Genomic DNA, 16365 nt, shown 5'->3' with positions numbered 1-16365 from the left:
CATACGAGCGTTGACCCGCTTGCACAAGTCGACGACATCTTCAATGTAGCTAGTGAAGCTTTCACTAGCCTGCTGAGATCGTTCACGCAATCGCTGTTCGGCTCGGAGTTGCCTGACAGCCGATCGACCAAATACGTCTGCAAATTTAGTCTTAAAAATGGACCAGGTTTGAATATCTGCCTCATGGTTGCGATACCAGAGGTTAGCCACACCGGCGAGATAAAAGATGACGTTGTTTAGCTTCGTCACATCGTCCCATTTGTTGTATACGCTCACCCGCTCGTACGATGTGAGCCAATCTTCCACATCGTTCTCGTCAGTCCCGCTGAAAATGGTCGGGTCCCGTTGACGAAGAGAGCCGGCACAGATGACAGCCTGGCCCACTTGTACGGCCTGGTGTTGGACGTCCTCAGGCATCGTGCGCGCCGGGAGAGCACGACTACGGAGCTCCAGGGCCAATGTTTTTTACCCAGCACCTCCACCAAATGTAACGGGGGGTTTGTTACGAGGTACTGGGGCGACGGGAACGGCAACGGCAGCAGTCTGGGATCAGATCGGCAAAAGACACACAAGCGTAGCGCTGGCAAAAACTCTCGAGAACACTGTCACCTCGTCTTCGTCTTTTCAAATCATCAGACGCATCTTCTTCTTTAGCCTTACAATATATATATATATATATATATATATATATATATATATATATATATATATATATATATATATATATATATATATATATATATATATATATATATATATATATATATATATATATATATATAGGGGTTGGCTATATTCTGCGCATTTCTCTGTCACTTGCTTGATAGTCTGAACTTGATCTATTGTGGAAAATCCTATACGATAGCCTACTGATCATTTGGTTGATTAAAGTCTAAGGTTGCCCTAATTTTATTAGCGATTACCTCAGTAAATACCTTGTAGGCAATGGTCTGTAATCTAATCGGTCTGTAATTTTTCATGTCCTTTGTGTCTCCTTTCTTGTGAACTAAGATTATGTTTTTGTTCTTCAAAGCTTCTGGTATGGTCGAATTCATAAGTAAATACGTAACTAGGGGCGGCTAGTTTTTCTAGCAGAATATCCCTTCCGTCGTTCAAAAGATCTGCTGTTACCTGATCTTCACCAGCTGCTTTTTCCCTTCACGTTTCTCTTAAGGCTTTTTTTACTTTATCTTGTGTTAATAGCACGATGACGTATTTCTGTGCGCTACTGTCTCTATAAATAACGTTCTGATTGCATTGGGTACTGTATAGATTTGTGTAGAACTGTTCTTCTACTTTAACAATCTTACCCATATTTGCTGAAATATTGCCCTCCTTGTCTCTAGGCGTATAGATCCGGTTTTCACCTATGCCTAGTTTCTTTTTCTGCGCTTTTAGGTTGTCTTCTTTCTTTACACACTGCCCGATGCTCTCTATATTAAACTTCCTTATATCAGCTACCTTATGCTTGTTTATTAACTTCGATAGCTCTGATATTTCTATTCTGCCTGGAGCGTTAGACGTCGTTCTTGTTTTTTGACGTCGCTTAATCAGAAATTTCGTCTCTTGAGATAGCTTGCTTGTATTTCGTGGCAATAGCGCAAACAGGACAAGGGACCAACACGAGGAGACACACAGCGCTGACTTCCAACAACTTTATTGGGAAAAAACACATCAATTTATACATGCACTTATTGGCGTGTAATCACAATGCATGCGCAAAACACAGTGTGAACGTAGGTAGGCCAGTTCTTTTTTCGATAGTTTGACTGAAGGAGCGCTAACACAAGAACTTCCTAATCTAGCTATCTTTTCTGCTTCTATAATCTCACGAGTGCGCTTGTCCTTACTTTTTCCTACTAAAAACACTTGTCTAGTAACGGCCTGCACTTATAACATGCGTTGCAATGTTTTGCGCATGCATTGTGATGACACGGCAAAAAGTGCATGTATAAATTGATGTGTTTTTTCCCAATAATGTTGTCGTAATTTAGCGCTGTGTGTGTCTACTCGTCTTGGTCCCTTGTCCTGTTTGCGCTATTGCCACGAAATATGAACCAACAAGCCCGAATTTCCACGTTGCTTGCCAGTATCCTGTCGAACCATCCTACCGCCTACTTCTAGTTCTAATGCCCACTGTAGCTATAAACTGAGATTATTAGAAAGCAGTGCTGTGGAACGTTTCAGACATGGTAGTGAGAGAGATACGAAGGGATCAAAAAGAAGAGATGAATTCAATAAAATAATGTCAACAAAACAGATATGTAGACTATACAGATTAGGCAGGTGAGATAGTGAGATGCTCCCAGTAAAACGAAAAACGGAACTAGAGTGTGAGGGGTTTGCATTATGAACTGTGCAAAAGCACCAGGGCGAAGAAACACAGGAAGCACAGACTGTTCACCGATTTTTTATTTGGACACAGTTGTTTTTATGGGATCTGAAACTTACGCGCACCCATTTCTTTCCGAAAAAAATTCAATTTATTATCTGTGATTTGTGTGTCTGCTTCTTATCTCGTCTTGGCCCTTTTGCGTTGTTCATTACACTCCCAGTATTTTCTCATTTCGTTTCATCAAACGCCCTTTTAGACCTAAAACTGTGCAGGAACCCTCACACCACCACATACCGTTGCGCCGAGGATAGGCGAAGCCTTTAAAGGAGCCCCGATAGTTAGCATTCTTGACTTCTTCATGCTACTCTGTTTAGACTGTGGTATGACATGGAGAACAGTTGACTGTGATGGCCCTGCATCAAATCAAACACCCATCGCTAATGGCGCACGGATAGCAGAAACAAGAGTCGTTGCTTAAATAACCACACTATCCAATGGGTGTTCACCGCGAGTTGCATTGGAAAAATCGCACTCAGGACGCATAAGTCATGCAGTAAACTACAGGCACATTTGCAGAGTGATCCATGACGGCGGATGTTCATCACAAAATAACCACAAAAGAGACCCGTTGTCCAAAACGAGAGCACCAACCTCGCCCCACTGAGCCACTGTTCGACGGATGTCGTTTCCGGTTATGGCGCAGTTGAGGCATACTCGCAGATAGTTTAAGCGTAGGCCCATATTTATCGAGCAGTGGAACCAAGGAGATGGAAGAATAATGCAGGGTATGTTGCTGGGCGAGTTGGTGGTGACCGAACATCATGGAATCGCAGCGCTATCAGACAAGGACACCAGGGAGGACAAAAAAACACTTGCGCTGAATTGTCAAAATTATTTTGAACTTGTCTGAACAGTGCCTTATATGTAACAGAAGGGCATTAACACGCAAGCGCATCTACTGCACAGATACGACGGGGATAGTCTCAGTCACGTTTTGATAGTGCATTCAGGGAGGATTCGATCCCGACAAGAAACACCGGCACGAAAAAAACGCAAAGCAGTCAAGGCTCGGTCAAGAATTTCCAAACGTGAACGCACCATAAAAGGTAACAAGGAAAGAGCCAGGTATAAACATAAGTGAAAAAAAGCGAGAGATTAAAAATAGGTGAAGAATCAGTATAAAATTAAGTAAAAATGGCATAGATGGGGCAACAATTAACACGCAAAAATTAATGAAAAAGATAAAAACGTATAACAAGTGTGCGGGCTAAAAAATTTACACAAGCAAAAAATTCAGTGAGGCGCTAAACGCAGGCGAAAGGATGACATAAGTGAGGCAACAATTAACAGGCCAGAAAAAAAGATAGATGTGCTGAGAGCTGAGATGGGTACCGAAAATGGTTAAGGTAGCTTCGAGAACAGCTCAATCATACTGACCCAGACAGGTGTGTGATCTCTTTTTCTAAAAGGGCTACTGAAGGCACGCTCACGCAGCCTGCTTTCAGGTTGTCTATGATGGCTGCTTTGATTATTTCCAGAGTTAACTGGTTTTTGATTTTTGCCAAGATTCTGGTGTTCGCAAAGATTGAAGCGCGGATCTTGCAGGGTGAGCAGTCACGGCAGTGTATGGCCAAGTTTCTTGATTTTTTATCTTTCACGTTCAAGTTGTGCTCCTGCAATCTTTTGTTCAAACAGCGACCTGTCTCTCCAACGTATTCTTTGCCGCAGGGCAGAGGGATAGAGTAGACAACACCCGTGGCGCATGGAGACATAGGGGTCTTTATGTCTTATTATGAATTCTTTACTTCGTTCGGTTGGTCTGTTTACGCCCTGCACAGTCTGGAAAGGCGGTGAGAAGCAGAAAAAATAACCTCCACTACCGCTTTTTTTCCAAGTTCTTTTTAAATTGTGGGAAACCTGGTGAACGTGCGGAATTACTGACAGTTTCTTGTTCTGCTTTCTTTCGTTGGACGTACTGGGCTTGTTGCTTTGCATGGCACTGAGAAGTTTTTTGGCTATTGAGGAAAGAAGCAATGCCGGGTACCCGGAATGAAGCATTCTCTGGACTTGATTCTGGAAACTTGCTTCTAGAGAGTGCTTACAGGACTTGGTTAACGCGTTGTTGAAGGCGGCTTGAACAATGTTTCCCTTGATTAGCTTCGAATGCGCCGAGTCATAAGGTAAGACAGGCTTGTTGGCCCTAGGCTCAAAGGACCAGCAAACGTGTTCTGGTGAAAACTGCAACCTGAGCTCGAGAAAGCGAATTGAGCCATTCTTCGGGATCTCATGGGTTAAAATCAGGGGTGATAAACAATGACTGAAAATCGCCAACACATAATCAACCTGCTGCATGAAACCATCTTTGTGGCTGCCTAATAAAACAAGATAATCCATCAAATCTTTAGGTACGTGGGTTTTTATCTTGTTTTATTAGACAGCTACGAAGATGGTTTCCTGCAGTAATTGACGGCGTGTTGGCGATTTTCAATCCATGTTTATCACTCCTGATTTCTTTTTCCCACCGCATTTCCCACCGCGTTGCCCATAACCAAAAAAGAAAAGGTGGCATCTACATTCAAAGTTCCAGCAATATTGCCTGCTCCCTGTAACGTGGCCGTATTATGTATGCCCTCGTGTCAACCCGGAAAAAAAAGTGAAAAACCTGCGGAACCTGGCATACACAAAGGTTCGTGGATGCAATGAAAGGGTTATATATCAGTTCAGAAAGGGTTATATAACAGGGTTTTAATGCATTTAGTTTAGTCACCATTCTTTAAGATCCCATTCAGTCATGTTTCTGTTGCCCTATATATACACCACGTGTCATGTATTTTAATTGCTCTTTCGCCGCTCTTATTGTTTTTAGTTAAGTCATGTTTTTAGTGTTGCCTTTTTTCGTTTTTACGATCCTTTCAATCTTGCTGACTTTTTCTGCAGCTTATAGGTGGTGTGACTGTGTGTCTATATATTACGTGTTTCTGTCAATAAAGGCATCAGTTGTAAGTCGCACGTTGTCCTTTCCACCTTTCTTGTGATTGTGTCTTATTTTGCGCTAACGTATGTACATAGAACTATGCACCGACTAGCCTACCAATAAGTGTTACTTGAGTACCATTGCTTAACAATCGCATTATCAAGAAGCGCGACAGTTCAATGATTTTTCGCCTATTTGACGATAGGCTGAAGAGTACAAATGTATAGTCGGTGATTAAGCTGCCCTGTTCATCATCAACGTCCCAAGTTCCAAGTCAGTGTCTTGATGTTTTGCATTGATAGCCCCAATTATCAGATGATCAAATGAGTCTTCAGCCACCAAACCTCTGCTGGCGAAAAAATACACTATAAATAGAAGCGATCAATTTCCCCTAGAAACGACAATCTAATGAAGCTTTTTTTATTATTTCTTCACTGCTAATGACGATTTTGTTCGCTGTCAGTCTGTAACTCTCAGAAGAGACTCGAAAGAACTGGTCATGCACTGAGCTGAATGCATTGCTGTTCTCTTTTCCTGTAGAAAAACATCTCCGCTCAGTGGACGAAATTCACGTTCAGCAACTACGTGTGGATGATGCCATCGTTCAGCATGCAGATCGCCATGTGGAGGATAGACCCTGACTATGCGGGAAAAAACACCACCTTCAAAGAAGGGTGGTGGAAAATCTTATCGTACACACCGGCGGCCTATGAGTCGGTGAGAACACGCCTGTGGCATTTTATCCATCGCACCCATTTAGTTGCAGTTTATAAAACACCGCTATAGGACAATAGGATGAACTGTTTATGTTGTCTCATATTGAGTGTGCGCTGAAATTATTCTTTATATATTGTGTGCCAGATATCCGAGGTTGGTAAAAATTAATTTTTCCTGTGTTTATATCAGCACTAATGGGAATAGCCTTAACCAAGATTTGGCGCCGTGATTACGCGAAATGATGAAACTAATGGTAACCGCACAATGCATCTGAGCTGTCTCAATGTTGTCGGCGCTACGACGACCGGCGGAAAAGGTAAAAACACGGTTTTTGCTGCATAGTAATTGCAGGGTTAGCGAACGTCATAAAACAGGCGAATACTTTTAACTCTTTGGTGAACTGAATTCTAATGGTTAACTTTTTAACTAATAAGAATAGTCCCCTGATATCAATTAGAGATTTGTAGATAGCCCTTAGCATTGGCCTTATCAGTTTTTTGAACGTCAAAAACGCGATACCCGCGGCTGTGGCTGAACCATTTTTCGGCATTTCTCGCGCCACTCCAAAGCCGCGTGCTTTAGTTAGGGTGGAAAGTGACGCCAACCCAATTGAGACAATCCTCGACGCAAACTATACGCGATGAACACAGCCCCGCCGTGCTCCAGTGCTCTCCGCTCCTCGCCTCGCCACCGCGTTGCTGCAGTGTCTGAGATTGTTGCGTGCTACTTCCGTCACAATCTGTCACGATAGGAGGGACGTCGCTTCGCGCACTACCGCGAGCTTGTGGTTTTAGACTGCCGCAAGAAATGACCCAAATCAATCGTGCTAAAGCGGTGACTGCATTCGCTTTTTCAAAATTCCAAAACTGATATGGCTCTCACTAACGGCCACTTACAAATCTCTAATTATAAGGACGTACTTATCGGTAATTGTTAAATACTATAAGAATTCGAGTTACTCACTTTAATAGCGTGATTCCGCTGTTGGTATAACGTCCGCCAACACTTTTATTATTGTGATTCAAAAGGTTTCCTTTTTAATTTAAAAAAAATCATGTTTTTTAAGAATTCAGTCTTCCGCGAAGTACCTCATATGCGCTCGCAGTGACGTAGGGCACGGTGCGACTCCAAATCGCCACCGCCAAATCCATGTGCTCAGAAAGAGCTGCTTCCATATGATTCAGCGAATTCGACGATAGTGAAGAGAGCCATAGCAAGCTTGTGCATAGTATCTGCTCTTACAAAATCATGTCCGCAAGCAATGCACAACTGCTTCCATATTCAGATTAACAGGCTGATGTCAGCCGTATACCCCTGCGAGGTTATCGCAGCTGTGGTAGAGAACATTTAGAAGAAAAAAAAGTAAAACGCGAGAATAGCAAGGAGTGTATGCTCAGGATGAAAGCCACAGTTGTGTGGACAAATTCACCCACAAAATGAAAAAAAAGGGCAAACAGGGACGACATCGCTGTGGTTTCTTAAGCGCCACGAAATCTCGCCCGGTTATGCCCGATGATCAGCAGAGAAGGACTTCGAAGCGAATGCGCAATAAAACATGCCAAAATATTCGTTAAATATGCCATGCGCGGGGTATGTTGGCCAAAGAGGCCGCTGCGTGACTGTACGCTCAGGGGAGCATGCGAGGTTAGTTCGGAGTAAAAAAGGAGTGAAATTGCCCGCTAATTGCCTACATGCAAAGGTTTTGATCCACGACCAAGAGTGTTAAGATTCTATGCGAGAGCATAGACATAGTTATCTGTCAGCTTTTAGTAGCGCACTATATCAAGAAGGGCGATGACTGCATCATTGTCACTTCTCTTACTCTCTATAATGCGAAAAAAAACCTCCTCCGCATATCGTGTTCGTTTGTGCTCAAGCTTCCTTTTCCATCCCACCCTCCTTTATTAGACACGTGTGTACAATGCCTATACATGCAGTATTAGAACGAGTTCGCACATCTGGCTTCCCGGCTCTACGGGGTTGGGATCTAGGAGCTCTCACCAATGTGGCCAAGGCTCTTTGTCACCGGATGTATCTGTTGCTAGACAGTAGTCGTCAATTCTGATGACGCGCTTGTTGCGACGCGCGTTTTGTTGGAAATGTACAGCGCGAATAAAGACGAGGACACAAGGAAGACACATGGAACAAACGAGCGCTCATGTGTTCCATATGTCTTCCTTGTGTCCTCGTCTTTATTTCCGCTGTACAGTTTCATCCTGAATCGGCAAGATGCCCAGACTGCCACCTTAGCGCGTCTTGTATTTCACTCTTTCCCCTTACGTCTCTTTTTGCTCTCCCACTTTCTGCACGTGGTAGCGATACTGGCTCAGCTTGTTTGCAACAACAAATACAGAACAATAGATTCATTTGATAGTTCGTGCTCTTTCCGCCTTTACTGGTTTTCTGGTTAGTCCTTAATGGGCGTGCACACCCTTCTTATCAATAGCCATGCATGAACTGGTCAAGGCGTAGTTCTTCCAATCTTTTTCCGGTATTCATCAAAAATATCATGCGTGCAATTCCCCGGAGTGAGGGAATGAATTTGCTTATGCAAATGAGGCTCGCTGTTTTTGTGCTTGCAATGCGTTCAAGCAAATTATTCTTGCTGTTTTCGTGCGTCAAGGTGCTATTCTCAATCCTGCCTCAGTGGCTCAGTGCTTACGGCGCTCGGCTGCTGAGCGGCTGTTGCCGGGTTCGAACACGACCGCTCTCATGCTTTTGATGGAGGCGAAAGACAAAGGCGCCGGTGTGCTGTTCGATGCCAGTGCATGTTAAGAGACCCAGGTGGTGAGAATTACTCCGGAGTCTTCCCACTATGGGACCTCTTTCTCTGTTTCTCGTTTCCATACTGAATTCCTACATACCTTTATAGTGCGATTCGGGGGTCCGTCGAGATGTGAGGAAATTACTGCGCCATTCTTTCATCCAAATTTCATAATCTCTCTTGCTTACTTACTAATACTATGTCGTGTATCAGTTGATCTCAGCTAGACTGCGCTGGATATCCACCAGTGAAGAGCAGAACTGTAGATGTGGTAGGACGCTACGTACTAATTAGTCCGCGTCTGCAGTCCCATGATATGGTAATGCATCTAGTACCATCGGCCGAAGGCGACCGTCTACTGCGGCTACAAAATAGGGGCTGCGTTCTGTGCATCAGCTGACTTGCTTGCTCTGATCCGGGCAGGAGAAAATGAATATCGCACATTCACCGAGCTTCAGTGTACCTCATGGTGGTAATTCGAAGAAATACATTTATCCGGAAGAGAGGGAGTTTTGATGATTGTGCGCACTGCCTTTTCTTCTCCCAGCTCTGCGGATGGCGTCATGTTTTAATGCAATATCACATATTTTGCCGTATTGCGAGAACCACGTTTTCCTGTTAATGAAATTCTCTAGTTGATCGAGAGGGTGGTAACGGAATAAGCACCACAAAGTTTGAAAATCTGAGGACTAGAATGTTTGAGAGTTTTCCACTGGGTTACTACAGAGCGTTATACTAACTCGACGCAATAATACACCAATATATACCCATTATGCAATGTGGTAATTTCGTATAATCCACATAATTCACAAAATATTAGCCACCAACCCACCTTCACTCGATTTACCATACATGATTACACTAACCCGACCAAATAATTCGCCATCATATACACACTATTCTACCCACTAATCTCACCTAGTTCACAACAATTCACACACTAGTATCTACCAACACACCTTCCATTGAGTTATCATAGGGGATTACACTAACTGGTCCCAATATTCCATCATTATATGCCCATTATTTCATCCCCTAGTCAGACCTAAGTCACAATAATTCACATGCTGATATCTACTAACCAACCTTCCTTTGTTCTTTATACAGGATTACACTAACTCGAACTAAAAATCCATAATTATATACCCGTTATCCCATCCCCTAATCTCACCTAAGTCACAATAATTCACACACTAAAATCAACCAACGCACCTTCGATTAGTTACCGTAAAGGATTACACTAACTTGACCTAATAATCCACCATTATATACCCACTACCCCATCCACTAATCTCCCACCTTCCTTTGTTTTACCATGAAGGATTGCACTAACTCGACCAAATAATTAACCATTATATACCCACTATTACATCCACTAATCGAGCCTAATTCGCAATAGTTCACACACTAGTATCTACCAAACCACCTTTGATTGATTATCATACAGGATTACACTAACTCGACCAAATAATTCACCATTATATACCCACTCATTAAATAAGGCATCTAAATTTGTTTGCACTTAGGTACCGTGAGAGTTGTACTTATTACCAACTGAGAGTTGTACTTATTATTTTTATTTTCTTTCCTGTATGCTTGCTTGCCGTTTTATTTTATTTTCATATTCATGTAATGATCCTGTTATTAACATATATGACACTCTGTATACCATCCTGATGCTGCTGTCAAGTCATTGTAGGCGGCGTCGACCCCTGTCAAGCCTTCTCTCTGGCTTTTTGTCGACGCACCCAACATCCTCAAGATGTTGAATAAATTGAACTTAATTGAATTGAATTGAATTCCATCCACTAATCTTGCCGAATTCAGAATAATTCGCTCATTAATATCTACCAACCCACCTTAATTTCTCATAACATAGGGGATTGATTAGATAAAGCAAATAATTTCCCATTATATACCCACTATTCCATCGACCAATGACACATAATAAAAAATATTTCACACGCCACCCACCTTCTATTGCATTGTCATACATGATTACTCTAATTATACCCAGTAATTCACTAATACATATTCACTATTCCATCCACTTATCTCACACAATTCACAATAGCTCACACTATTAGCTATCAACCCAACTTTCATTGCATTACCATACAGACTTACAGTAACTATACCCAATAATTCACAACTATGTACCCACTATTTCATCCACTAATCTCACTTTAGTCACAATAATTAACACTCTAACATCTGCCAACCCACAGCATTCCTCCAATAAATCTCCGGTGTTCCACTATAACCGATGTCCTAGACAGGGTCTACCTCCAAAATTTTGAGGGTACTTTGGCAATTTTACGGTTTCGGTCAGACACCAAATACTTTCACATTTCTTTCTTGATGAATGTGATTAGGGACGCCCCTATTTTTTTAAAAGGGACATCGCGTTATTGTTCTCAGCATAAATTCTTTCTTCTGGTCCTTCTTGTAACGTTAGCGTTTTTTAATTGAAGTTTAAAAAGGCTGCTCCCGTTTTGAAGTAAACGACAGCGTAGCGTAGCCTCCTGGATCCGCGTCAGAGTGAGTCGACGAAGGCAGTTTAATGGCAATAACGGCCTACTGATGGCGGCACATATGTTATCTTTTGGTGTTTAGTAGCTTGAAAAGCCTTCATTTTCGATTAGATCGTTTCTTTTTCGTTAGAAGATCGTAGTCTCTCGATGATGATTTGCGTCAAAATTTCCTGAATGAACCTAGTTCTCACTTTAGCCACCTTGTTTGTAAATTTATTAAGAAAGAACAACGCACTGCACTGCGCAACAGGTTTTCTTGCCAGTGCGAGTAACGTCAAAGCTGTGAAGCGTGTGTTAGTGTCGTTCGGCTTAATAGTTTGGCCGCAGAGCGGGGTACCTGGCCGTGAGGCGGGTTGCTGTTTCCACAGCAGATTCATTAATTCGGTGATGCATTTGGCGCAAGGGGTACAATATTTGTTTAACAAAACATGCTGAACAAATTTTCTGTAATAAAGAGTGCAGTTTTCTGTTTGACTTAGAATCTTTCGACCTTGACTGTTGTGTTCCGAATACCCTCACGGCCCAGGGGCTTTGGATAGGTAAGTGGGATGCATAAAGGTATAAAACAAAATGGGATGAAAATTTGAGAATAGAGAAATATGTTTTGGTTTACACGAAGCTATTAGTCCCGGGTGCGCACTGAAATCCATAACACGCGTTTTGAGGTTGGTAAATAGGAGAGAAACTCTGGCATATTGAACAGCACAGGACTTGGAGGTTAAGATTTTTGTGCAAACCTGCAGGCGAGTTTCGTCTATGGATAGACAGCATTTGGCTTCTAGTCCTCACTAAAGAACCTTAGACGAAAATAGGTTTTAAGACCCGCAGGTTTTTGTGAAATAAACAAAGTTACGCTACTCGATGTTCACTAGTATTCCCTTGCTAACAGGTAACGAATTCGCGCTTGTACGGGAATGTTTGTATAGTTTGACATGTTTTAGCAATATTTTCTGAAATGCAGGCTTGTAAAGACTATCCCAAGGGAAACAACACGGTGCACGTGGATCCTTGGGGGTTCTACATGTATTCAGGGTCTATGGAGAACAAGCTCCTGGTCTCTTGGGACACCGAGGAGACCATGATAAACAAGGTACAAATGGCTCTGCTATGGTAACATTTACAAATATGCACAATGAATGGAACATATTGTACTCAAGACACAGCGCTGAGACCACGACCGGCTTCAAAGAGATTGAGCTTGTCATTAGCAGCTGCGCAGACGCACTTCGACTCTTGGAGCCGCTCCCGTGATATTTTTCGCTGATGCCGCTTTGCGCCTGTGCTTGCCAGCTTTAGCTCTCAAATGTTGTAGGCAGTAACGCGTGATTCACACAAGCTGATTCTCAGCACTTTAACATGCTTCTAAATCGTGGTCGAAGAAGCGAGTTTACTAAACTAGGGTGTTAAACGATCGCACTCAGATTGTCGCTACTGCATTCATCTTTCCAAACCGTGTTCCCACAAAATGACGGGAGTTTCTTTTTACGAAATTCATGTGACTTTTGTCCAGAGTCCGAAGCTGAGTAGAATCTCTTAGCAATATGTCAATTAACTAATCAACAACTATAGATAAGTACGAAGCATTGTAAAAAACATCGCAACGCTCGCACTTTGATGGAATCGAAACGTGCTTGCAGCGTTCCCGCCCGCGGTTTTCTTTGTTGCGCGCTTAAAATATTATACAGAATCAGGGGAAATCTTGTAGATTTGAAGAGATTGGTATAAAGAATCTTAAGTACGACTAAGTTCAAATGTTCAAGTTATACGAATAGCCGAAGTATATCGCCTATAATCTTTCAGCACTACGTACTTTACAAAAACGTGTACTTTATTACTATGTACTTTAATAAGTTATTATTCATTATTAACTCGTCAAGGGAAGCAAATTTCTATGCACACAAGTAAACTTCGAGAATGCACCGTATGAGTTTATAAGGGATTCAGTATGTGCCCACATCGGCGTCAGCCACGAAAACGCAGTTTATGGCAAGCTTTCGCACGGAACACGATTGACGTTTCAAGGCAGTTTCAAATGCGCGGCTGCAGGATTGTGCAATTTCAAAATAAATGGTTGAGTCGATTAAACCTACTTAGGTGCTGCCATGGGTACCTGCTGTGTTCGTTAAGTGTTCCGAGAGACTACTGTTAACATGCTGTTCACATACTGATTCAGAATTACGAAATAAATAAATGGATCACGTGAGAGGATTAAAAATTGCCTTTCAAACCTAGTATTATACAAAAACGTCTGCCTGACGGTGGTTAGCAGGCGATTTGGCTAAATAAAATCGAAATCTTAAGCTTCTATACAATGAACGGTACCAGACAATCAGGGTAGAACTTCAGGGTTCATTTCTATTAAAAAACAAGATGCTGACAAGAGGACACACCACATGGTGGTTTCTACTTCTTCGTGCTCTTAGGGCATGGCACATACCCACAGGGAGAGATTTCGATTTCTCAGTTGTCTTCGTCTTTCTTGCGTTGCATTTTGATGTCAGTGAAGACACCACAGTCCTCTATGTACTCCTCCTGGTTACATTGCATATTACCTTGAAATCAATGCCTGTTTGGACAGCATCAGTTCTTTGCTAGAATTTCAAGCTGCGTCTGCGCCTTCGCTCTTAATGGAAGTGGCCGAGTGCGGGGTTCGGGGCAGCTCCATCAACTCTGACGAGCGGCCACCATAAAGCAGTCGCGATATGTTAATCGAGGCGCGCACTGCCGTTAGGGAGAATCAACATGAAATGATTGCCGTATAACGCCAGTCGTAGCCTGTGCTTTACCATAGCTGCTTAGACCACAATGCACTTAACTGTAGCGAAATCTTGATACATACAACCCTTCATTGTTTTTTGCTTTTGTTTATATTACCATGAGTAGTGACTTGTAACAATACATTAATGCACGCGATTTCTTCCCTATACCTCCTTTTTTTATCTGTGGCTTGAGTTATTCAGGCGAAGGTTCGCGTGCAAAAGCATGTTATGGTAATTCTTCTTCTAAAACGTCCGTACGTCCAATAGCTCAAGCGTTCTTTCCTGTCCATTCTTCGTTTTGCCACCTCTATTCGCACTGCTTTGACTATGAAACAATGAACCAACTGTTCGTATTGTGCTCTTCAAGTGAAGAGCATTAGGGCCTAAGCGATACTTCACCTCACTTCACATTTCAGCTCACAGAGCAGAGTACGACCTTTTCTCTGCCACAAGATAAGATATATCACATGGTGTAAATTTTTCTATGTTGTCGTTCGCACGTCTCCTCTTTTCTTAGGTGAGCGCATGCGTGGCGGTACCTTTATATTTCCCATGCATTGGCGAAGTAAAATCAGTTGTGAGTGCAGCGATTGTCCGTGTCGTGAGTGATTTCCTTTCATTGTGTTCGCCTTTTTTCGCGCTGCAGTTACAGTTGCGTTCCCGACAGGCCCATTAGTGGATGACTCTTCTTTTATGTCACTCCACTAAACTTGCAATATCCGTAGCGCTTTCAATTTTGCTCAGTATTTCAGTGGACCGGAGTGGTATCCAAGTAGTTTGAGCTGCCGTTTCTTTATCAGCAGGTACGGCGAGCTATTGCGACTGCCACTAGGTACTCGCCGGCTCCCAATGGGCGCGAGCTTTCGCCTAGTCACTCACTCGGATTCCCACGAGTGAAGTACACGTAAAAAATTTAACCTGACCCTACTTCGAGTATTTGCTCCAAAGCTAGCCAAGTGGTTTTTTCTCAATTTGACCTTTGTTATTACAAAAAATTCTCCTTCATAGAAGCCGTCGATCGCAAGGTGCTGATCACTGTATTTTAAGCCTGAAATTTCGTAGCGAAAAACGTCATGCTAGTGGAGACGAGAACGATGTTGCAGCTATCATGCAACCAGTTAATTTCAGCAGCAAAAGGAATGTCGTAGCAAAGCAGATCCTCGTGGTGGCGCCTCCAATTCTTAATGCGATTTTTTTTTATTTGCAGACGAAGATGTTCTTCAACGTCGTGAAAGAGGAGCCACCGAAGTTCGGCTTGGCACTCTATGACGTCGACTACGACGATTACTCAAACCAGTGCAAGAAACGTCCCTTCAGTCGCGTAGAAGCGATGTCTAAATACATCCGCAGGTGACCTGCCGATGTGCGGGTTATGCTATGATCTTGTATATTACACAGAATTGCTGTTCTGTATTACAATAATTCACGAGGGTGTCACATAATTTCAAACAGAGGGAGATATGGTCAATTGTCATAGGGAATCCCCTTAGGTGAAGTAAATTTGTAATAAGGCAGTAATTGCTTATTGGGAGCGGGAAGTTACGCCATTTAAATGTCTCAGCCGGACAATTGCCCACGATCCGGAAGATTTTAATGGCAACTTGATAGAAGGTCAATATTTGTGAATGCTTTTCTTGATGAAATAAACTCCTCCTTATCATCACTGGTGAAGGTAACCACACATGATTTTTGAGCCACATACTATAGACACTATTAAATACATTTGAATTTTCTTATTACCACTTTTGAACTCACTTTCTATTTTAGGAGGAACCAAATAAAGGCACGTAAAACAAGTCTGTCAGCAATCCATAATTTTAACTTTGCGCGCGAAAAGATTATTTCTAGAACTACACCTCTGTAATGTTTATTGCTCAATATGTGGGGAAGCTGAAGACTATGCATGATGAAGCTTAATATGTTCTGGAAACCATGGGTCGGTATTGAGTTGCACTTTGACACCGGCCGCGGTGGTAGAATTTCCATGGAGCGAAATTCTAGAGGACCGTGTACTGTCTGGTGTCAGTGCACACTAAACGCCAGATGGTTGAAATTTCCGTAGCCCTTCACCACGGCGTCTCTTATAGCCTGAGTCTCTTTGGGATGTTAAACCCTATAAACCATAATCCTAACTCATTTACGTGGGTGTTGCCTAGTACGGAAAAAAGGAGGGGTAAGAACTTCACAGAGCGCTTCAGAAACGTATATCAAGAAAAAAATTTCAATTAGACGAGAAAAATTCCAAAGCAGGAGCATATAACCCTGGATAAGAAGTAAGTCTT

The 16365-nt window shown here is 42.5% G+C and overlaps 1 protein-coding gene across 1 annotated transcript in view; it reads left to right on the top strand.

The window, feature by feature from the left end:
- The window catches only part of LOC144103472 (uncharacterized), a 48077-nt gene extending 32473 nt beyond the window's left edge, over window positions 1–15604 (top strand). Inside the window, exons 10-12 of the mRNA XM_077636179.1 lie at window positions 5850–6026; window positions 12286–12414; window positions 15291–15604. Of these exons, the coding sequence (XP_077492305.1) occupies window positions 5850–6026; window positions 12286–12414; window positions 15291–15437 (453 nt within the window). The 3' untranslated portion in view covers window positions 15438–15604. The remainder of the gene's footprint in view (window positions 1–5849; window positions 6027–12285; window positions 12415–15290) is intronic.
- The last annotated feature ends 761 nt before the right edge of the window (window positions 15605–16365 follow it).

The sequence above is a fragment of the Amblyomma americanum genome, chromosome 9, assembly GCF_052857255.1.
Source record: "Amblyomma americanum isolate KBUSLIRL-KWMA chromosome 9, ASM5285725v1, whole genome shotgun sequence".
NCBI classification, from domain to species: domain Eukaryota; kingdom Metazoa; phylum Arthropoda; class Arachnida; order Ixodida; family Ixodidae; genus Amblyomma; species Amblyomma americanum.
Note: the sequence above shows the minus strand (reverse complement) of the source record. Positions and strands in the feature narration are given on the sequence as shown.